Source organism: Tyto alba, unplaced genomic scaffold, assembly GCF_018691265.1.
Source record: "Tyto alba isolate M040663 unplaced genomic scaffold, T.alba_DEE_v4.0 Super-Scaffold_1000006, whole genome shotgun sequence".
NCBI classification, from domain to species: domain Eukaryota; kingdom Metazoa; phylum Chordata; class Aves; order Strigiformes; family Tytonidae; genus Tyto; species Tyto alba.
The window spans coordinates 10,506,542-10,531,040 of NW_024881272.1; the positions used below are offsets into that span (position 1 = coordinate 10,506,542).

At 37.1% G+C, this 24,499-nt stretch overlaps 2 protein-coding genes across 4 annotated transcripts in view; one reads left to right on the top strand and one right to left on the bottom strand.

Annotated features, from left to right (window-relative positions):
• The window catches only part of CRB1 (crumbs cell polarity complex component 1), a 128,264-nt gene extending 115,437 nt beyond the window's left edge, over window positions 1–12,827 (top strand). Inside the window, exon 12 of the mRNA XM_042804365.1 lies at window positions 12,665–12,827. Within this exon, the coding sequence (XP_042660299.1) occupies window positions 12,665–12,685 (21 nt within the window). The 3' untranslated portion in view covers window positions 12,686–12,827. The remainder of the gene's footprint in view (window positions 1–12,664) is intronic.
• DENND1B (DENN domain containing 1B) overlaps window positions 2,349–24,499 on the bottom strand; it is a 162,958-nt gene continuing 140,807 nt past the window's right edge. For all 3 annotated transcript variants that reach the window (XM_042804384.1, XM_042804379.1, XM_042804385.1), the window contains 3 exons: window positions 12,530–12,612; window positions 11,113–11,329; window positions 2,349–9,891 (listed from right to left, as the gene is read on the bottom strand). In XM_042804384.1, the coding sequence (XP_042660318.1) occupies window positions 9,340–9,891; window positions 11,113–11,329; window positions 12,530–12,612 (852 nt within the window). In that variant the 3' untranslated portion in view covers window positions 2,349–9,339. The remainder of the gene's footprint in view (window positions 9,892–11,112; window positions 11,330–12,529; window positions 12,613–24,499) is intronic.

The window sequence follows — 24,499 nt, forward strand, 5'->3', positions numbered from 1 at the left end:
AGCTACTAATGAATAGGAGCCTTTATGATCTCTCCTCCTGAATAAGTCCCCAGCAAGACACTGCTTTGAGTTGCATTTTTCTCTCAAATGCCACAACTCTTAGTAAATATGCCAGCTTTCATACTCAGGGTGCCTCCATGCAACTGGTATGCCAAACTCCTCTGAAATCCTATTTCACAAACACTTGGTATAGTTTTATCGACAGGAAGAGAGTCCTGTCCTACCATGTGTGTAAAATTTGCCAACTTAACTTATACTAATGTCTTATTACCTCCTCTTTTTCAATCCTTTCCCATGCTTAGGGTTGAAAAAAGTTGCTGAACTGAAACATCTATAGAAAGCAAGTTGTAACTGCACTCTCAGTGCCCTGAGATAACAAACTAAGAAAAGCAGGCAAGCTTCACCTGAAAGACTTGATCTTCATACTTTCTCACTCCTTCTGCAAAAATTAAAGGCTTCTACATTTTTATTATGGCCTCCATTGGCTCATAATCTGGACCTATGACAAGAAGTTCATTGTCATAGCTATCTTTTTAATAGCTGAATAAATGTGGGCATGTCTACAGTCAAAATGAAGAAATGACTTCAAGATGTGCTATGCTTAATCTAGCAGTGAAGATCCCTGTGCTATCAATCTTCACAGCTTGTATCACTCTTCTGGCTACAGTAAGCTAGTACAAGTCTAATAGCAAGTGTTAAAATCACACCCTCGTTTTGTATTAACATGATTTGTAATTTTTTCATCAGTTGTAGATTGAGTATATCAACATCGAAATCACAGTCTCTATGGTTTGTCTGCATAAGAAACCAAAATGCCTTTAATTTAGAAGAGTGAATCACAGATCAGATTACAGTGCATAGCCACTTAATGTAAAATTCTAACAGAATTATAGTTATACACTTGCACAAAATGACTCATCAAAGCAACTACATCAAAAAGCTAAGCCATATATGACAACATATTCATGATGATTCATGTATTGTGTTTGTGTGGCAATGCTATGGTAGTGGGGAGGCTGCAGAGGTGGCTTCTGTGAGAAGATGCCAGAAGCTTTGCCAGTGTCCAACAGAGCCAACGGCAGCCAGCTCTGAGCCAGACCTGCCGCTGGCCAAGGCCCAGCCCATCAGCGATGGTGGCAGCGCCTCTGGGATAACAGATGTAAGGAAAAAAAATCAACCAACCAAACAACAACAAAAAAAACCCAAAACAAACAAACAAACAAAAAAAAACAAAACAACAAATGGTGGGAGGGCAACTGCATCCCAAGAAGAAGGGAGGGTTGGGGGGAAGGTGTTTTAAAACTTGGGTTTATTTCTCATTATCCTGCTCTGATTTGATTGGTAGTAAATTTCTCCAAGTCAACTCTGTTTTGCCTGTGATGGCAGTTGGTAAGTCATCTCTCCCCGTCCTTGTCTCAACCCATGAGCCTTTCATTATATTTTCTCTCCCCTGTCCCGCTGAGGAGGGGAGTCATAGAGTGGCTTTGGTGGGCACCTGGCCTCCAGACACCGCCAACCCACCACGCACATGTTATGCAGCTGCCAAAGCCACAAATAAACCGCAGCCTCATCTTAGTTCCTGATCACCACTGCATCCAAGAGGTGCTTTGTGCATCAGCCTCTTCCCACCAGCAGCGAGAAGGGGGATAGGAAGGCAGGTGAGCACCCAGCCGTGCGGCCGGCACAGGAGGGGCCGGAGCCAGGGGGGTGACGGCAGGACCAGCTCGCGTGCTGGGGCGGGGAGGTGAGGTCCCAGTGACTCCAGCACCACAGTGTGGCCCTTCAGTCAGACCTAGTTACAGGTACTACAGGAGGCTGGGCATCCCTCCTCCCTCATAAGCTGTATCCTCAAGACCTCTCTGATACTTACAATACTTGGCTTAACTGTACAAAAATACTTGGTGATATTATTATTTTTTTAATCTCCAGTGTTAAAGGTTCAAACCATAGCACCCATCAGCTATTACTACTGTAGTTTCTGTATGCAGCTTCCCCTTGATATCTCAATTTCTTAGTCTGTAAAATGAGGTAATATACCTATTTTTTTGGTAACACCTTGAAGATCTACATACCAAAAAAAAGCCATGACTAGCTAAGATTTTTAAAAGAAGGAAAATATCATTGGAATTCAAGAGGACATCGGCAGTTAACTTTTGTACTGTATAAGAAGAAATTAATAAGAAGACACATTCAGCTTTCTCTGTATTTGAGATACTGAAATGATCATTCAAGAGAAAAACTTCCAAGAGAATACAGTAACATTGTATTATTTTAACCTTTATGCCTGATAATCATGAAAATACTATTCAGATCAACCCATCAAACAAGAACCTGCACCACCCAAGGAATTTTCATATTGTTAAGTTTTATTTTATAGTACAGTGTTGGGCACTTAATGGTAATGTGGAATTCACCAAAAATTTCCACTGACGCCACAAACTTGGAAGGAAAATGAAAAAAACAAGACACACCACACATCACAGCTCATTTACTACATCTACACAGTGCACTACTGACAGTAGTCTAAGGTCTGAATTACAGTTCTTGAGATGACTTTGAACAGTAGTCCAGAGGGTGCAAAAGCATGGAGTAGTTTTATTAAAGGTCAGTCACTAACTAAATTTTTAAAACTGTTAGGACAATAATGTTTGGGGTTTTTGGTTTTTTTTTTTTTTTTTCTTTCCTTTTTTTTTTTTTAATCTATGAAATTATTAAAATGATCAATAAAACCTCAAAACATCCTGTACTTCATGCCTTTCCTGTAAGTATTAAAGGCTCCAACAAGGACATTATCAGGAATGGTTTTCAAAGGTGACTAAAAAAACATTCCGAAAAAAAAAATTAGAAGCACTGGGATACGTAATGTTGCTTTGTTCCATGTTGAGGCATTTCTCATCGTATCTGACACAGATCTAAAAATAACACAAATTGTCAGTTGGCTAAACATGTAAGCATATTAAATTTCTCTTCCTCCTCAATAATCATGAGGTAACAGACGTGATGTGCTTGTGCATAAGCTGCATCAAGACTAGCTGTTCCACAGTGCTTTATTGCCTCATTCAAGTATATTAATTTAAAGCAGTTCTCAAGAGAAAACAAAGGTTAAAACAAAATGTACATCAATATACAGAGAAATTAATTTACAAAAAATTAAAAGGATACTGGCAACCTTAGTAGATATTTTAAGTAATGACTTATGATTATTAGGGATGTCACAAACTAAATTAATACATATGCTCATCACCATGAACTCTCCCCTCATTGGTGGTACCGAAAAGCAATGCTTAACTCCTTATCTTTTTATCAATGACAAACAAATGATTAAATGATAAACTAAACATCTTAAATTCTAATATTTAACCTTACTTCAATTGAACCATGTTATAGTTTTAAGAATTACCTAGAACCACTGGTATGCGAATATTGGCTTAGGCCTTACTATTTCCATAGAATGTGACATCCATAATCACTCTCAGTCATTTGAAATATACATTTGCCTCATTAGAATATATTCTTCATGTTTTTATCATACAACCATATTTCATAGCTACATGCAATTTTACACATTTTTGAAAAATACCATTTCAAGGATCTGCTTGAAAAGCAGATGTGCACTACTAAATTACTCTGAAACAAGGAGAAATATTGCACAAAATTCACTGAAGATTTGGAAGTCAACACATTTCCTCCCTACAACCAAGTAGCTCCCTTATTTTTAACAGAAACAGAATGTCAATTCACCCAGAGTCATAACAAACGTTAACGTACTTGAATTCAACTTATTTTTCAAATGCTAATACTGTTACTGGACTCTAAATACAAATGTTGTTAGTATTGACCTAAGTAATAGTAAAAATTAATTTGAGTACCCCTTACAACAGTAAACCTTGGAGTCCCTTCTAACTGTGTTACCTGCTTCATACCAACCCAGCAGAAGATGGCAGCGGCCCTGCCAACTGCATGGATGATGGATGGCCCTCTAGACTAAGGTGGCTGTGGACTCATCAGGCAACTCTATTTAGAAGTTTAGCAGCTTCCAGGAAAGACCTATCAAATACTTTCAATTGGCCACTGACTAAAACTGTAACACAGACATTATAAAGCAAAACAAGGAAGGTTTTGCACAAAAATCTATACTATCCCTTTTCATTTCCTTTATTTTCAATCACCCTGAAGATCATGAATTCTAGACCAGCTGTGGTCCATGCTCTTGGGGTGAAGATGAAGACGCATTCTATTCAGTCCAGATTCTGCTAACAAGTAATCAACACTTGGCAAAGACATACACATCTAATAGCAGCAAAGAAGTTACTGAAGACAAGTCACATCACCATTCATACAGTTTTTGCTGGTGCATTTATTTCTACATTCATTCTCTGAAGACTTACTGTGATACTATGGGAACAGAGCCTTCACCATCCTGAGCTTTGCAATAAGGAAGCTGCTTGCCTCGGGCATACTTTTATTAGCCACATTAGTTCAGCCTGAAATTTCAGGCTGCTGGGAACATGCTGGCTGGAGTCTCACAGCACCTAGACTACAGCCTGGTGCCAAGACAGAAGATGCTAGCTCCCCTGGAAGTAAAGACCACCCTTGATCTCTCCCTGCGGAGTCAGGGCAGTCAGCGGTTACGGGGCTCCTTTCTGCAGGACTGGGTACGACAGTCAGTATTACACAGGGGGGTGCGTTTGCAAAAGGGCCTCATGCTGGCACTTCGATTATTGCATGAAATGTTTCTTCAATTAATTACATGCATAGAGAAAAGATTTTTAGATGCTCCTAGCAATTCCATTAGACAGCTGCACCAATGAAAGATTGTTCTGTAGAACTGGATAGGTTGATTGTAGTTTGAGAAATAGAAGCTGTTTTAAAAACCCAGCTTAACTGTTCTTTTGCCTAGACTTTACATCGTTTACAAGAACACAAGATTGTAAAACAGCTCATTCTAAGACCTGAAAAGACATCTAAAACAGATTTCTGCGATCTAAACCACTCTTCAAATAGATTGGTGGGATTTTCAAAAGCACCCAGCATGTGTCTAAAACTCCAGCTGAAGTCTGTGTTACAATGCCTGAGAGGGAACTTCAGCCAGTGCTGAGTTTCTGATGACCCCAACCAAATGGCAGCAGTATCACTGAAATGCTAAATGACAATGAAGGGTTCAGTCAACAAGTTCTATAACAACTTCTACAATTACATCTTTCCTTCAGAACAAGTCTATTTTTTGGAGCTACGTGACGCCTAGATGTGCGGGATGGAAGAGCAAACCACTGCCTACTCTACACAGACCGCCCTCTGCATGCATAGAGGGTGGATAGGGATCAGCTCTGCATCCGCAGTACTGTCCTTCCCCAAATATCTGCAGTTTTTCACATGTTGCACCTCTAAACACATGGATGGGAAGGCTTTGACTAGGACAACATATTATCCATTCTGCAAATCACAGAGGGGATTAATTCCATAGGCAATATTACTTTTGCCTACATGGCTGGGTTGGAATCACTACAACTGAGCTAGAACATTAAACAATACCCTGAAATCTGGATTTCCTCAAAGTTATTGTCCCTCCTGAGAACTCCCAGGCTCTGCTTCACCACACCCCACTGGAACAACCCAGGAATCCCTTTCTCTTTCTACTGCCCTTACTTATTTTCTCCCAAACCAGATGAGTGATACGGCTCATTTCAGGCAGACATCTATGCAAGACAACTCAGAGATATTAAATTCAAGTCCTAGTTTGACTTACTACATCAGAAATCTGTTCCTATGTGTAAGTAACAGATTACAAAGCTTAATCAAATAACCTGGTATCTCCCTTAAACAGGAGAAATGGGAAGATTTTTGAGATCCTGATGAAAAGAGATGCTTCTGAAGAAGACCATGGGACCTCTGACTGAGCAGAATTCAGTTCTCACCAGTAGCTGGTGATGAATGTTGATGATTTTCAAAGACGCTAGAAGAATTTCCACAAATAAAAACCATACAAGTATAAAACTTGTAAAAAGTACTGGACCTGGACAATTTATCTTAATATAGAACCTAATGTGGTAATAAAAATACTGTGTATGTAGCCAATAAACAGTTTTGTATTATCACAAGGACAGAGAACAACAGTGTTGAACCGGAAATATCAGTTTGGACTCTTATCTATTTGGTAACTGGTAATTCTGTTCAAATAAGGCACAAATATTAGCCTTTTAAAATAAAAGATCACTGATAGTAAGTGGAAACGATTCAGTAATATTACAGAGTTTAAAATGTACCTAAGTTAAATTCAACATAGATATAGGACTGAGTTATTTTTGCATCCATACAAAGTTCCAAACCAAAAAATTACTGTAAACACTCAGTGGGCTTATAAATAGCAAGGAAACAATGTGGCATAAGCACAATAACTAACATTTGACTGAAGTAAAATTAATTCTAAGTTGAATTTTACCTGCCACCTTTTAGTTCATGTTTACTTCTTCTCAGCCTGCATTTTCACTCAATGAAACAGTGGATTATTACAACGCCTCGATTTTGAAAGAGTCTACTACCAAACTTTCAACTTTATGATCCTTGTACCAGCTATAAGAATATCAGCAGCCTCACATGGCTTCCGTATTTTTTCCACAAAGGTGAGAATGGGACAATCTATATGATAACAGGAGTTCAGTACCCGACTCTCATGTAAAGCCAGTAAGATTTATTCTATCAGAAAGGCATTTTTGTAAACCATTTTTCTGGCAGCATTCCTGAACTTATGGGTTTGGTGGTTTTGAAAGTAATGGCGGCCATAACTTCTGAATTTTCTGTTTTCCTCCTTAAGACATTAATACTGTTTATTATCTTTAATAAATGAAAAAAACAAAACATCATCTTAGATGGAAGTATGGACAGAAACACTGTCAGATGCAGAGGAAAAGAAAAGGTGAATCTTGAAATTCTCAACAAAATGCAAGGGCTTGAATGAGAACGAGTGAGAAGCACTACAAGAACAAAAACCTTTGTGTTGCCAGTCTTCTCTTAGACACACTCAGCAGCACTACATTCGGGTAATGTTTAGTACCAGCAAAGGAGAAGAATGCCCTCCACAGAGTCATTAATACCACCTCCAAACAAGTATCCATAAGGTTGCTCTGCAACTTTCTCACCTGAACAGCATCTGAGTCAGCTGGTCTGACCCACCTGGAAAGTTTAGAGTGAAGATTTTAAGTAATTTTTATGATACTTTTGGTTTTTAATACTGCAAAATGTTTTGCCAAATAACATTTCTATGTTATAAAACAAATTCCACAATATACCATGCTGATACACAAGAGGAAACCAAAGGATAAATAAATACTTTGGAGTACAGACCTCCGGCCATACAACCTCTAACTCTGGAATACTGAGATTCCCCAGCAACACAGATTGCAGATGCCCTCAGGAATGTTCATGTCTGTAAGATTTGCACTTTTACAACCTTTTATCTCTATTGCACTTACTAAAAAAATAATTCTGAAGGCTCATCGTCAATGATAAGTACTGGCCCAGCCACTCTCAATCTGGAACAAACTGAAACTTTTGCATTAACAAAGCCAAGGTCTCACTCTACTGCATCTCTTTGGTAAAGCATCAAACATTGCCTCTGTAATGATATGGATACATTCTCTTAGGTCAGCTGCCTTGTAATAAAGCAACCGAAAAACCCATTTCCACTTGTGTTATCTAGAAGGAAAATTAATTCATAAACCGGAGTGTAGCAACTGATATTAAACTTTGCTACAAACTACTAAAAAAGCACAATCTGATCCAAATACTGACCTCATAAATATGCTCACTCGGTCCTATACCGAGATTAAGACTAACTATTCATGCCAAAAAGAGAAAGAAAGAAAAAAGGTTTCTGACATGAGTTTAGAAGAGCAGGAGAGCATTCTTAGGCACAGTTCATTTTATACCCACGTGTTACTTCTACCAACTGCATCACAAATATCCTTCAAAGTTGACAATTCCAATCTGCAGAAACTTACTTCATGACTTTCTGTCCTGAGCTATAGTGGAGGACAATGTAAGTATGGTAAAGTGGAGAGGTGGAAAAAGAAAAGCACAGGAAAATATAAAAAGTTAAAAAAAAAAAAAAAAAAAAAAAAAGGAAAGAGATGCTCCATTTAGCAGCAAGAATTTTCAGACTTTAAATATCTAAATATTCCTCAGGAACACTGCCAGGAGGAGGAAAAATGCTTGTTCTAAATAGAATATACATCAAGCCCATTTATTCTCTTTCACTGAATCTAGAAAGAAATTTTTCATTGTTCAACTTGGCTAAAATGAGAGTTGGTTATATGCAGTCTCAAGCTGAATCTGTAATTTTAGTTTTCTAGTGTTACAAGTAATTTTCAGTCATTACTCTAACAATTTAAATAAATAGGACTTCTAAGCAACAGTAATTCAATCTACCTTCAAAAAGGTAGCTACTAAAAATTGAAAGAAAATAGTTCCGAAGAGGCACAAATCAGTTTTCAATCACTATTAAACTTTATAAAACCTATCAATTCCACTTACATTTTCCTTTCTGAAAATTTTTAGGTGAAATAGTCTACCTAGGGAAACCAGATAATATGTCTTTAAAGTGTCTTAGTTGTAAACAGAAGTTAATAAACATCACATTATATTTCAGCACTTCATGTACTTTACAGAAGAGAGAAAAGCATGCGCTACCTTTTCGAAGTCTGGAAGACAGGGCCACAGTTTTAGTTTGGAGTAAGTTCCAAGCAATATTCACAAGAAATTCCTCAGTCTAAAAAAAAAGGTTTGTTTTTGCTCCCATTTGCTGAAGCAAATTCTTGCCATGGAAAATCATTATTGCTGTTTTGTAGATTTGCATTCACCTTCTAAGATAGTTAAACCTCTTCTCAAAAGATTAAGGCAATTATTATTCATGACAAATATTAACATTTGTACATTTCTGACAAATCAGATTGCTCGGTTCATTTCATACTAAATGGGATTAATATAGTACCTTCAACACCTGGTTACCTGTTAGGTGATACCTTTCCTGCTGCTTAGAGGAAGCACCATATACCTGCTGTATTTTTAACACAGAGACTAACTAGTACCTGATTTAAGAGTGCATTCATATATTTAGTTCCATTTTGTGGACCTAACTACAGCCAACAAATGAACTCAGTAAACACAGAATCGGATGTCCCAATGGCAGAAAATGCATACTCAACTGAAGAGAATTATTTTTATAATTGAAGATCTCATTCCTTGTTCATCTTTTGGTTATCATGTTATATGGAGTTACATGGAGTCCTGAGTAGTCTCCCTTTAACTTCTGATGGGAGCCAAGTTTCTCTTCTCATAGTTTTCTTACATTTTATTTCCACTGCTACTGCTGGATAAGCTATCCTTCGAAATATTTAAACCATAGTGAAAAGCAGAACTCAGTTTACATAATGACACCACTTCTTCAAGAAGCCCACCCTCTTCCGGAGTTTCATTTCCTTCCTTCCCATCTTTCTCCCAAGGGACCAGAATGGATGGATGTTGAGCAAGACTTGATGGGAGCTGATCTGCTGAGGTATTGGTTAGTGTTTCGTTCCGCTTTGCATACTTACAGGAAGAACAGCCTGCTTTGAAACTTTCTAGAGAAGCAAATTGGGCACTTGATTGTACTGGAGATGGGGATGTCATACTAGTGGTGTCCATCTTGTTGGTAATAAAGGCTTTGTCACTACGTTCTTCCTCCAGCTTTGAGAGAGATTCTCTATGGCCACCAGAAGAAATTTGTTTCCTTGGTGATGGAGGGAGCTGCTTCCCATGGAGGATACTGTCATCCTGACCAAGGTTCCACTCTGCTTGATCATTAGCACTGCTGCAGAGCAGGGTAAGGTTGCTTTCACTAGGTGCATTTGACTTGTTCTGAAAGGAAGAACATGGATTTATAATTAATGTCACAAGAAACATCTTTACACTGTCACTTTTGAAACAAAATTACGTTAATGGATTTTGTGTGTTTCTAAACCATGGCTCCCCTTTGGGATTCAATGTTATAGAATAACAATCCCAGACACTGTAAGATCAAGTGTTTTTACACTTCTGCACTAGAACAATCTCTTATCCTAAGGATCACCTTTTGTACAAAGGAAGGATTTCTGTCTCCCCTGTCCATTCTGCCTTTGTACAGCAGTTTTGAGAGTGAACAAAGTCACACTTTGCTGGTTTGTGTCCATAATACAAGAAGGAGCTGGTCTAAAACTAAAACCAGATGGCATTTCCTCTTTGCTTCAGTAATTAATTATACCAACTTTCAATATTAAATTTTTTTGGCCAAACAAAAATGGGCATTTTATAATTGTGACCCCTGTGTGACACTCATGTTATAAAATTTTACAAGCTTTTTAAACATTTGCATCAGAATTTGCTATTCCAGTAACCAATCTTCTACCATAGGATCCCTTTCAGCAAAAGTAAATGTTGGACAGCTGATATGAGCTGGAATTCAAAAACACTGACAATTTTTTGGATAACATCACAGCAGTGACTTGGTAAGGATTTTAAAGTTGTAGGCAAGCAGTTTATTTACACTACAGGTCGTGTGCAGCTCTACCTAAAAACGGATCAAGGAGCCCTCTTAGAAAGTTCTGGAGTACTACTCTAGTAGTGTTTCAGGTGCAGTTACCACATGGATCCCAAGACTTAAGATGGAAACATCATCATATCACTATGACTAGTTTAAGGATGGATGGTGAAAATGGAAATAAATATCTTCTAAACTGCATTAAAAAAAGAAGAAAATCAGCTCTGGGAATACCAAATTGAACAGCTAGATGTAATATTAAACTATTTAAGTAAATTACTACATTATTCACAGCTCTAATATGTGGTTACTGTTATATAGGAAAAATAGTGTTTCCAAGATGACTTGATAAACTAGACAAAGGTGTAACCAATCTCTTGGCTGGTGGAAAACCATCGTGCAGTGGCCAGCATGGGTGTACTGTTAAGTAGGTCTAGGAAGACACACTAGCAATTCTAAGGACTATGCTGCAGTGTCTGAGCTGCGTGTTGTCAATTCCACAAATGCAGGATTCCACTATGAAGGTATTAGAGTTGTTTTTCAAATGAAAGCAGAAGACTAACCGCAGTCTTGTAATCAATGTCATCCATTGACCTAAAGAAATCCAGGCTTTTTGCTCCTGAGAGCTTTCCTTGATCCGAACTGTGTGTGCTCAGCGTGTCCAAAATCTCGCCAAGCAAGTCCATTTCTCCTTGGTGCTGAGGAGTTATTCCAGCTTCACCAGAATCATCACTATCATAAAAGTAAGCAGAAGCTTCCTCACTGTCTTCTGATGATAATCTGAAAACAAAAATGTTTGCATCATCTAGGAACATAAAAGCTATTTTATTACAGGCGCTTCTGAAAGTAAGTAGGAGAATGCATTCCAAGACTTTTGAAAAGGAACATATATCCAGAATTCCTTTCTACTTGAGAATTTTCCTAAATATGGAAGTTGCAGTTACCATTAGCTAGTTTAGCTACCTCCTGGCTCTTCCCCAACCACTGTAACTGTTATTTCAATTCACCCTTAATATGACTTCCCAAACCTTCCCTCCAAATTTTACAGTTTTTACAAAATTGGTTCCTCTTTTCCCTTGTCTACACCTTATATTTAGGTCAGTGTTTTTCCACCTCTATAGATGACCTAGCCACATACTTTATTTTAGTGGCAGGACTTTCATACTGCAACTCTTCTTCTGTCATATGAGCAGACTTACTGGAGTACCGCTTATCTGCAAGGAGAACTGGTACTTTTGTCTTATTTTCTCTTTCAGCCATTGCAATACCCTTACCTCTGACCCCCGTACTACTGCAGTCTTTCCCTATCTCTGCCTATCCAGAATACTACTACAAAGGGTATTTCCATGGATCGCTGTTTTGATGATACCTTTTGAACACTTCAGTAGCTCCTTCTTCCCTACTGCATCATGGCTTAAACTGCTTGACTTTGCTTTCAAGGTCCTTCATGGCTTATATCCTAAGTTCATTATCAAAAATCATCTCCTGAATTCAATCAGAGACTGCCTTAATGCAGCTTAAGCCTCAACTTACAATCTTCCTTTAATTCACACATAGGAAGACCTTGATATAAAACTTACATGACAGTATTTCTCTTTCAGACCCTTCAGAAAACTTTCCATGGTCATGACCACAACACAAGACTTAAAGAACATATTAGCTGAGGTCACTGCCCACCATGTTGACAAATATTATTTTGCTGCTTCTTTATGTATGTAGTCTACCTTTTCATTTTGTGTCTGTGGAGACTGAGGATTATACGTCAAGCTCTTATAGGCACTATAAATAATTAAAACATATAATAGCTCGTCCCTCTCTTTAAAAGCAGATTTAAACCTAAACTAATTGACATTATCTAGATAAAGAACCAAGCTAGCAGCTGGAACAGGAGAAAAATGCATCCCTTGAACTCAACCTTGCTGAATAACACTAGTTACCCTTTCTCCCATACATAGACACACATCCGAACAGGCTTCTTACTTGCTTGTTCTCTCCATTTCATAACCATCATCATCATCATCCAAGGCAAAATCCTGGTTACTGAGACATTGGTTGAAACGAGTCTGGAAGACAGAAAATTAACATTTTAATTTTTGTTTATTTTTTCTATTTCAGATTTACGTATTTGGAGACTAGCTGCCACTTTACTCATTAAGACTTCCTGAGCACTTGATGAGGAAAACCACATACTGATCAAGTCTTCTAAAGGCTGTTATAAGAGGATGTGAAGTCCTCAAGAGTCACCAATTAAAGATCAAGAGAATGTTTTTCTTCATGGCCTATGGAGGTCCTTAATATTTATGCAAAGCCTTTGTTAGTAGAAGACTGGCTATTGGAGGAAAAGCATCACTTAAGTCTACTACCTACCCGTTCTTGCAATTGTATCACAAAAAATACTGTGGCTTACTACTTTCTGATAGAAATATTTGCCAAGTTTTAGTTGATGTGGTCTACTGTGCATGAAGAAAAATGGAATTTTGAAGTAGCAAATACAAAAGAAGTCAGGAGTCTCTTTACATAGTTTTAATTTCTGTTAGGATGTTAAAGAGAACTGCAGAGTAAGTAGTATGCCAGCTCAAAAACTGTGCACTAAAAATGCTTCTGTGCAAGATAATTTACTGCAAATTGCACTTAACTCAAAGCTAGTGTACACTCAGAGCATCCCATGGGGAGCTTTTGCAGAGTAGCTGGCATGCTGTAAATTCACACACTAACATACTGAGTACTCACTAACCTGTTATATCCCATAATTATTTAGAAAACAGAACCAGGCTTAAGATTTCTACAATACTTGAGGAAAAAGTCTCTATCTTGACCAGAACATCTGAATCCAGAAATTTAGTCACTTGTCCTTCACAAATTACTGTCTTAAGGTCCACGGATCTCATATTTGTTTTGTATTAAAAACCTGCAAAGATTAACTATGCAGGCAACCAACCCGATGAAGGGACTCAACCTTGGAAAACTGGCCATAATTTAAAGACATATGGATAGAATTTGTGCAAAGGGAAACAGTGTTAGCTAATTTTAAAGAAAATCACACGCAAGTAAAAAGAAGTGCTACTGCCCACATCTCATCCTGCAGTTCACTGAAAGCCTAAACCTACAACAAGCTCCTGATGGAGAAAAAATATGGCCTTAATTCCAGACTACAAGGAGCTTGGAAGTCTTGCACTGTGAGGATTTCAGTATGTCACCTATTACAGGTGTACTGTTCTACATGTACCAGCACACTCTGTAACTCCCCCTCCCTGCCCCCCATTATTGCCAGGATCATCTCAATGTTCACTCTTTACAGAAGATTTAATTAAGCAGCAAGTTTTGGTAACACTTTCCACAGTTTTTCATCCACAGAGAGGAAACCTGGTTCTTAATGTGTTAAACCAAGTAATAGTTGATAGAAAATGAAAGAATTATTAGAGTTTTAAAAACTATGAAAAACCCAAAGTAAGTTTCATACTGAGCAAGTTATAGGATGGAGTACAGGGGAACAAACTTGATATTTCTAACCCTTTCCCAGTTTTGTGAGTTCTTTATGTCATTCCCATCAGTGTTGCAATCAATCATATCCCTGCTTTTAACTAAAGTGAGGTTAACTACTCTGACTTAATTGATATTTTTAGTTGGTTATTTTACTGATTACTACCACAACTACAGTCACTGTTTTCGGTTTTAAAGTTGCTGCTTTCAGTAGTTATCTTCACTAGGACAGTTAAAATGCTTTGTTTCTATAACAGTGGTAATTCACTACTTTCCCAAGAAAATTCTGATATGACATTCATTGTAATTAAAGCTCTAGTCCTGGAACTGTCTCTTGGAGGGCAAACCCCTGTCTCTGTCCCACTTTCTTGGAATTTGCACCAGAATTAAATGCTGCCATCACATTTACTTCTACTAATATAAAGACAAGATTTTGCAGGAAAGGAAGTTCTTTAAAAATGTGGAGAAATTTCAGAAAACAAAACCAAAACCAACACTTGTTCATCTGTGAATAGATTAACTTGGTCAATGGAATAAAATCTCACAAAATAACACTCGCTGACTTGTCAAAATAATAAATAATATTTCAAAGAACGTAGATGGCAAGTTAAAAAAAAAAAAAAAAAAAAGAAAGAAAAAAAGTAAGGTTAATTAGCATCAGCAAACACCACAGGTATAGCAGTGGACCCTCAGAGCATCTACAAACAGTATTATGAAAGCATGTTAGTGAAAGCAAGAGTAACATCATATAAAGGAATATAACAGAGCATATGTTGATAAACCTAAAAAAAAGAAACCAAACCAAAAACTTCTAGTCTATGATGGTTAGACTTTTTCATTGAAAGAACATTTCTGTTACCAATTTAAATGTTGAGGGGTACAAAATTATACAGGAAGACTTTCAAGAACTAAAACAAATAAATTGGATTTACATACAAAGAAAAAAAAGCAAAAGGGGAAGGAAATGAAAATATCTGGCTGTAAATAACAACATTCTCCAGAGTTTACAGCTCTGTGAGCTAGCCACAGAGACAACAAGCAACACATGTTTTTGAATAGGTGACTTTCCTCTAGGAGCTGTAATAAAAACGACTGCAAGGGAGGGGGTATGTCCAGACTACGTCGCAAAGAAAGAAAAAGAAAGAAAGAAACTCTTAATAAATTCCAAAAGGGGAACCATAAATCTTTTTCAATGCTCCACTAGGCAAAGTGACATACTACGTGCACCTGCAAAAGCTGTCAAAGTCATTTAAGAAGTCCTTCCATTACTGACGTACCCTGCTGTTTGCAGTTATTTAAGCTTTTAATTTCTGTCTTTTCTGCATTTTGAAGTGTGTAACCTTTTTTATACCTTTTTATGAAAAAAGGACAGACTTCTGTTTCCTTCCTGATCAGCATTCTAATAACAACCAGACCATTTAAATTTATTACAACAAGAAATGATATGGTAACACTCCTTTCTTGCTGCACCAGAACTTTATAAAGTCTTAATAGACTGCTGTCATGTTTTTTTTCTATAAAATAAAGCAACAAACTTCTTCAAAGTGCTCAATTGTTTTGCTTCTTCCAACTAGTTCTTCTTATTGTATCTACTTTATATCAAAACATGAACAGAGATTCAACTTTTGCTATTTCAAATTCTTCTCATTTTTATGCATACTACACTGCAAAAACCCATCTCTCATCTTGCTCAAAATATAGAAGAATTCAATATACTTAAACACAACAAGCTCATGCTCCCCAAAAGCCATTGTTGAACCGCCAAGCCTGTGCATAAAGTATGGCAAAGCAACAACTGCAGCTGGCATGAGGATATATATCCTTCTTGTATACATCCTCTTTGGTTTCTGCACCACTTTAAAATCTCATACTGCAAGTGGCCTGCTACCTATACAGTTGCGGTAAATGCTGATCACTGAAACCAGGAAAATAAGGTGCTGACAGTATAAATATGAGCAGGACCAAACAAAGTGAGAATAGGTCCTAAAATATTCTTTTCTGCTTGCTGGTAGCCTCATAAAATGTACTACTTTGGAATAAAAATGTAGACAAAATACATGAATGCTAAAGGATTTAAATGTAAGATGGTTATATTCTTGATCGGGCATGAAAGTCAATCTTTGAAATGTCAACTTTTTATTTAATGCTGGACCTTTCAGAAGCACAGCCTTCCGGAATGAGTGCTCATTGATCAATACTAAGGCCGGAAGTTTAACAAGGCTGCTGCTATTAATTGTCCTCAAAGTGAGAAACAAATAATCTTTTGATAAATGGCAGCACACATATAATTTCACATTTACTGGCTACTCAATACATCAACACATATAAATTTTCAAGAAAAGAAAAATATCTGCTATGGTTTAAATCTATGAAGTACTGTTCCCTTTTTCTTAAAAATGTAAAGATTATTCACTCAGTATGAGAAAGCAAAATAAGTGCAATTCCACTATTATTTATGAATCAGTATTTTATTTTACCCATCATTCTCTACAATGCAATCACAGACACAATTATGGCTTCACCTCCAGTAGGGAAGTGAAAGATCTCTCAATCAAAATTTCTAGTTAAGCACAACCTGTTGCCTTCCTTTCTGGTTAGGCTATGACCTAAAACAATGGATAATGAAATCATGGGGAAATACTTCACATTACACTCCACAGAGCTGAGACTGATGGGGTAAGAGGGAAAGAAGAGAGAAAAAAAACCCCATACAGTCTCTTAACTGTCTCTTCTCCAACGTCCTTCTGTTTGTGGTACAAACAACCACAAGCTTAAAGTAGTTCTAGGGATACCAATTAGCTACATGAACCCTAGACCAGGATAGATGTAAACAATAATTCTAGATTAATTTCTAGAAATTATGCCTTCAAAAAATTCCTTGTATGCTTTTACTCACAGAAAGGAACACAAAATAATGACGTCTCATAAAAATAACGCTCTGATATCAGAAAAGTTGTCCTGGATATAAATGAAATAGGTATTATCTAAGATACCATATTAGCTTTTCAAATTTTTGAAAATTATTGTTATAACACAAGAATCATGGATAATTTATAAACTATTAATGTTAAATAAAAAAAAAAAAAACCTCCATCCTTCCTCTGATAGAAACCTTCTCTGCTTTAACAGATTCGGACACATAGATGATGCTTTTGAAAGGACATGAAGTGGTTGGAATCATCCACAGCTGTATGCAACAAGAAAAAATGTCATCAATTCTGAGATCCTGTTAATTAGTATGATAGGGAAACAGAGATACACAAAAAAAGTAGGTTCACAATGACAGAAAGGAATCCTTTCTATGACAATACAGCGCCTGCAAGAGCAGTAAAGACCCCAAAAATCTGTTTAGAAACATTGACAATCAGAAATGTGTAGATAAGAGTATAGGTACAGTACTTTGAAAACACTAGCAATCTATAATGCATAGACCTCCACCAACTCCTGTGAAGTTAAAGGAAACACGCTACATCTGTGCTGAGGTAGGATTTATTGTATGTAAGGATGATAAATTTGTTGAGATACTTAGTCATGGATAGCATACTATAATTATTTATGTTCTGAGCTACTGTGGTGAAAAATTAACAAACTCTAAGCTTCCTACCTTCTATGTATGCATGTATACACGCTGTAGTCCTGAACACAGATAATGTCTGAGAATTTTGTAACACTCCTTTTGATTTTTAAGGATTAATCATGCTTCTGCAAATATTTTACAGAAATTGGCTTTTTTTTTTTTTTTTTTTTTTTCTCCAAAACAACAAATAAACTTATGTTTTCTCTGAAGAATCACAGACTGTTTTTACCTCGGGAAGCCTGCACTATCTCCCAGCCCTCCAAATCCAACCAAGGCCCCACGCTGCCCACACTCAGGTGTTACCTCCAAAGAGCCAGATATCGCTCGTGCTTCTCAAAGGCACAGAGGCTATTCCTAGCAAAACCGACCATTTTCAGCTGACACACTGTGGCACCATGCCACACATCATTCTAGCTGCAAAGAGTGCACCACCCGAAGGCAGCCTGGCTTCATTTTAATTGGCAACAAGCAGAAGTGTTAGTCTTTAAAAACAGTATATAGCAATTTTCAGTGCCATTTTCAACAACTAAAGCGAGCAGCTCTTTTATAAACAAGTATTCCTTATGGAATTCTTTTGTGAATGATTTTAAGAATCAGATTCACCAGACAGAATTTCCAGTTACTAAAACAATGAAAAATGTCACTTATTTTCCCTTTTTGATGGTTATTAATGCCGTAGGTTTATTCAATGATAAGAGGGAAGGGAAATGACAGAATGAAGGGCTGGGGTGGTCACAGTGGAGATAGGAGCAAGAAGATAAGGGGGAACGTGTGTCAGAAAAGGAAAACCAATCAGTGTCCATGTGCACAAAGGCATGAGAATGTCCATATGAACAAAGGCAGAGATGGGAATGTGTTTTTGAGGTAACAGGAAAGTCAAGAGACCTGGAAGTAACTCTGATGCACATTGTGTGACTTCAGTGAATAAGAACAGCTGTAAACCCAGTTCATCTGCCTGGAACATGCTACCTATTTGATACAATTCCTAAGCAGGTAAAACAGAGTTTACTGGTTAAATTGATCTTTGAGTTAAAATTTGCATCAACATCAGCAGAACTATCACATGGTAAAAATCACTGCTGGAAGCACTGTTTGTAGATCATGGGTGACTTTTTCAAAGGAAAATTTACCAAAACCACTGAAATTAAAACATACAATGTAGATGTGATCCTAAACACAAACATCATATACCTCCAGACTTCAAGATCAAATGCAAAACACTAAATGTCACAGAACTTTAGACAGATAAAACCTGAGCAGCACTGAACTCTGTCCATCAGACCTAGTGACGGTGGAAGAACCTATTAGCGAGAAGCTCTGTATGAGGCTTGAAAGCAGACAGAGTCAATCAAATTTGCAAGGAAAAAAGACTGTGCCTTAGAAATAGAACTAGTGACTCCAAACACATTTCTGTCTAAGGCTCTCAAACCAGGAGCATTAACAAGGAGGGGTCCCTCCTCCTGTTTGACAGCAGTAGGAGTCTCCTGCTCAACAAAGAAGGTCTTTCTCTACATGGATGGCACTCAGATGCTATCTACTAGTTTCAGATATTTTAGGGACTAAATTAGACAATGAATAGCAGGAGAGAGGCATCATCAAGATGCAATCTAGATTCTAGGTGGGCTGAGTTGCCCTTTGGTCATGCTTTCTTTCTCCACTTACTGTGGAAAGAGCCCTGGGTTGCACTGCTGTTAACTTCAGCATTTCAGTAGTATCTAAAATGTAGCTGAATTTGGGCTTTCACATTCAGAGACACCGAGATCCCTGCAGGAAACACAGGGTAGTTTTTCCTACTCCTTCCTTTTGCCCCCAGTCAAATTTTAGTCTTTAATTTAACTTCTTTATTAATTTTTTTAATTCTTAGGTACAGGATTATATAGAGAAAGAAAAGGTTAGGGAACGTATAGTACTAGAGCTGAAGTTTTAGACAAGGTTGTGCTCTCCAAACTTTCAGGCCAGAAGGCAAAAGCAACATGGAAGTTGGGATGTAGATCCCAACTATTGGCTTATGGCTCTTCTGGCTCCCTGCTTGGGCTAGGTAATCCAAAATGTGACCTGTGGAAGACAAGATACACAGCAAATGAAAACAGAAGATACCACTGTTACATTAAGATGCCGATAAATTCTCCTGATGAAAAAATTAATCCTGTTATTTCAGTTAACTACTAAAGACAGAAAGGTTCATCCAGTTTTGAAGGTACTTTGTGAAATAGCATTTTTCTTTCAGATCCTTCAATAAAAAGAAACCTTGGTAGACATACGAGTATGGTTTGTTTGTTTGGAGAAGACTCTCAGAAAGGCTGCCTTTCTATTTGTTAGAATACTAAAATAGGTGACAATAACAGCCAGAAAAAGCATCTACAGACTTTTTGCTTGTCTAAACGTCTCTCTCAGTAGGATAAATCAGAAGTAGATGTGCTGATGACTTCTCCCTGAAAATCCATGCATTCCACTAAATGCCAACAGGGTAACAAATAATTCCAGTGATTTCCTGACCATTTCCCTATCTTCCCATTTTTTTTTTTTAACTGGACTCATGGTAATTAGTGGAGAGATTTCTCAAGTGACATGTACTGCAAAACTCAAACAAGAAGAGGCAGCCAAAAAGTTTACACTGGTTTATGGGTGCAGAATGAATGGCAGAACTCTGCTGCAGAGACTCAAAACAGTCCTTCACTTAGAACCATGGTGAGAAGAGATTGGGGCAGAAAAGAGGAAAGAGCTCACACTAATAAAAACACTGAAATAAAATAAAAAAAACCACAACTATTTTTCTTTAAATGTGTTCACTAAATTAAAATCAGTCACTGTCACTGTATAGAGGGTGTACCTACTATCTTTGGGGGGGGAGGGGTGAGTGTGGTGTGTTTGAACAATCTCGTAATTATAGCTCTGATTGGTAGTGCATATTCCTGAAAATAAAATTATGCATGATACATGAAAGCATTTAAATGTTTAAATTGCACAAAATTCAGACAATCTTTCAGTTAAAAAAATAAAGGAAGTACTGTTTGATTTCCAAGAGATCTCCTGTTGTAAAAAGCACGGTTTATACAAGGGAAAGGATACATGTGTGCCTGTAATACTTAGGGAAGATATCAGAGCCACAAGAGGGCACTCTCGTAATCTACAATTTGAATTTTTGCTGCATAGCTTTTTCATTTTTAATTAAAAGGAAATCCAACTGTTTTGCAGAATGAAGAGATCTTACTTGACACACCAAGACAAAAGATTTTCTCCAAATTAAAGGAAGTTAATGATATCTAAAATATTTTCAAATTACACACTAGCCAAAGAAACAGAACCTACTAATCAACAGAAGCTTACTTCAAAACTATATTTTATACAAACAAAAGAGGATTTACATTAAAAACTAACTTTTACTGTTTATGACATCTGTCAATTTGTAACATTTTAATAAATGAGAGTAGAAAGTACCTCGAGCTATATCTGTATTATCTGTGGATGCTAGGTGTAGATATGATCTCAAGCACATTTTCTGAATCCAAATACAGGTAAATACCCTTAATCAGATCTTTTATGCTTCTGAAATTATTGTGGGGTTGTCTGCAGGATTATTTTTTCCTTTTTCCTTTAAGGGGTTCAGTCACCTTATACAGAATATGTATATTCAGCACTGCATTAACACAAGCATTTCCTCTCCTCTTTTATGTTCCCAGAAAAAAAAAAGTCTTCAGAATAGCCCACTCTCACCACCTTTTTCAGGTTAGGAGGGTAATCAGTTACTGGAAGCCCTTTGTAGCTAATGATTATGTCATTTATTTTAGTGGCCATTGTAGGGGTACTGATAAATGAGGCACTCCTGAAGGTAAGGTTATTCTGAACACATCTTCCTGCCTGACACTTACTATCTTTGTTGAAAAGAAGCCAAGTAGACCTACTGCAAGTTGAATTACATATTGTCTAGGTACTAGGATATACTTCAATAAAAGTGTAAAAACTACATTGGTAATATGCTTTTGAAAAAAATAATAAAAAATGGTAATTATCTTCTGTTCAGGAAAACCAAGAAAAAAGTTTAGTCTAACTTGTCTTTTATTACTTTATGCAGAAGTGGTTTTAAAGCCTTCTTAGAAACTGTATTTAGAACCTGCAAAGTCATGGGAAGTAGTTCAATAGGTTTCTTTGATATAAAAACATTTAAGGTAGTGATGACACACAGGCATTCTTGGTAAATCCACACTTAGAATTCAAATGCCCATTTCCATTACGGCCGCAAGGTAGTGCATGCCTAAAGGTACAGGCATTGCATACATTTCCTTAGAAACAAGGGGCATTGCTAACTTACTAATTATGAAGTGAACTGGTTGTTCTTATTTGGTATTCTGCAAATCTTCAGGAATGTTTTATTAGCCACTAAATACACTGGGACTATTGACATCCTGAAATGCTCCATTTTTAATAAGCTACCCTATCACCTGATATATTACCAAGATCAGATTAATGAAATCCAACAGATCTTCCTGGAATTCTATCCCAGCTCATAATAAACGCACACTCTTTTTAGTTATATATTAATTTGGAACCATTTTATAGAATCTCACAGCATTTAGGCCCCTGTCTACCTAGAAATCTGCATTACCTGGGAGCACATAATGAAACATAATTAAAATAGATTATGCAAAAGCTGAATACACAGTAGTCTAATACATGCACTGCTGTACCCTTCTCATCAATAGTTAATGGATCTCAGCAATATCATTGTCAAGATTCCGCAAACAGAGTTGAAGCAATCTCATGCTTGCATTAATTTTTATTTCAAAAATTTTAGCTGGTAATTTCTTCTATCTTCTACATAACTAATTAATGTAGGAGATAAAACATACCAGAGACATATTATTAGATCTAGGCATGAAACAGTTAACAGCAGTGCACATGCCAAGGTTTTAATAAGGCTTAACGATAAAAAGCTTCAATCCTCCACTTTCACTAGATTTTGTTGTTGTGGTTTTCCCTTGCTTAGGGCAATCCATCTGTTAATGTTGACTTGCAATATAGTTAAGCTCACACACGTATAAAAAGCCTAGAAGAGCTAACCTAAGCAAGAGTAAGCTCAAATGAATATTACAGAGATAGAACAATTCATCTTAGGCAAAGATTAATTGTGTGTGCGCGCACACGCGTGCACACAGGCACGTATGAATGCACTCCCGTTATTTTCTTTTTTTTTAGGAAAGACTTTCACAACAAATTATAGGAGGCGGCAAGCTGATCACTACAGTTTGCAATAACACATTTAATTATTTATCCTCTGATTAGGTTTTGACAGCTGTTTTACATGCTATAAGTTGTTTTGATTTACTGTTATTTTTTTTTAAAGTCTATTGCTGATCTGGCAAAAAAAAAATACAATAAAACCACTATGACAGCAGTGATAAAGCTTAGTAAATATTCATTGTTAAAAACGGCTCTGCACTGTGACCAGTGCTGGTATTCTCCCTGGGCCAAACTGGCCTTGTTTTCAATAAAACCAGAGAAGTATCCTTTCCCTTGAGCCCTGTTAGGCTGAGGCTGCAGTTGGAACTGTCATCTTCACACAAAAGCAAAGGGGTTGGGTTTTACAAACGCAAAGCCTAATTGGGAGATCTTCATGGCTGTACCCTTGACATTTATTAAAGCCTCATCAACAAAACAGGAAATAACCATACTAATTAGCAGACCCACATACAAACTACTATTTGTTGGGGTAAAAGCAGATTCACTTCCTATTGTAAAGGAAATGTCCTCCCAGACCCCCAAATCCTGTTATGAACCAATTATTAAAATGATGATCTTTCACAGTGAAGCAAACTTTCATATCATACCTAATGTTTTGAAGTAAATATGTTTTACAGCATCTCAGGTAATTATTAGTTAGTATTTATGTTTAACAGTTTCCAAAAGTGGAGAATGAAAAGCTCAATGCATGCATCTAACATCACATAAAATCTAATACCAAATTCTTTGTATTTACAAGTTTCTAATTGTTTCAGTATGGAAGAGACAGTAATAAAGTGCAGAGGTGCCTCTTGTTTGGAAGCAAGACGACCATTAAAAGCAATCTCTTTCTTCTGTTTGTTGTTTGTTTAGGGTTTTGGGGGATATTCAAATACACTGACATTGCAACTTAATACCCGGTCCTTATGTTAAATATACATCAAAATGCATTAATTGCCTTACAGCGCTACAGATACTCATGGGCACCATTTCAGAAATCTAGGTGGAGAGGTTCATTTGCAGGATAAAGAGTTACAGGAAAAAGGATTAAACCCAACAACAATAGCAATCTGTGAAATTCACTGCTTTTAAACAGCAGATTCAGTACTAGATCAAACATAGTCTCTCTCATACACATGCACTTTTGAATACAAATATTTATTTGGATGTGAAATTTAAAATCACCATCCATTCATAAAGAACTTGCATTTATATTATCTTATTCTAATACATACCAAGAACAAAAATAAAAACGTGAATAGCAATAGCAGACTATTATTTTTTAGAAATATTTTGGTTGCCTTGCTTTGGGGGAGGAGGAAAAAGTGGGAATAGTGTGAGTCAGAGGAACCGTGTGAGAGCAGAGTTCCTGGGGAGCGACCAGCATTTGCTCCTTCCTGCCCACTGGGCTCACGTGACGTTTGGGAGCAGAGCTGGGGAGAAGACACGGGACCTTTGGCTCGCAGCCGGGCAAAACTGTGGGGCTGCTGGTCACAAGCTTTGCTGGTAAACAAACCCTATATATGTCCATGTGTGTATCCACATACACAAACACACATGTGCAAATGCATATATGTAAACAAAATTATGGACAGACATGCACTCCTTCTGTCTTGTTTTCAAAACTAAAAGATGACTGGTTGGAACTGCAACAATGACATTGAAGGCCTTAGCAG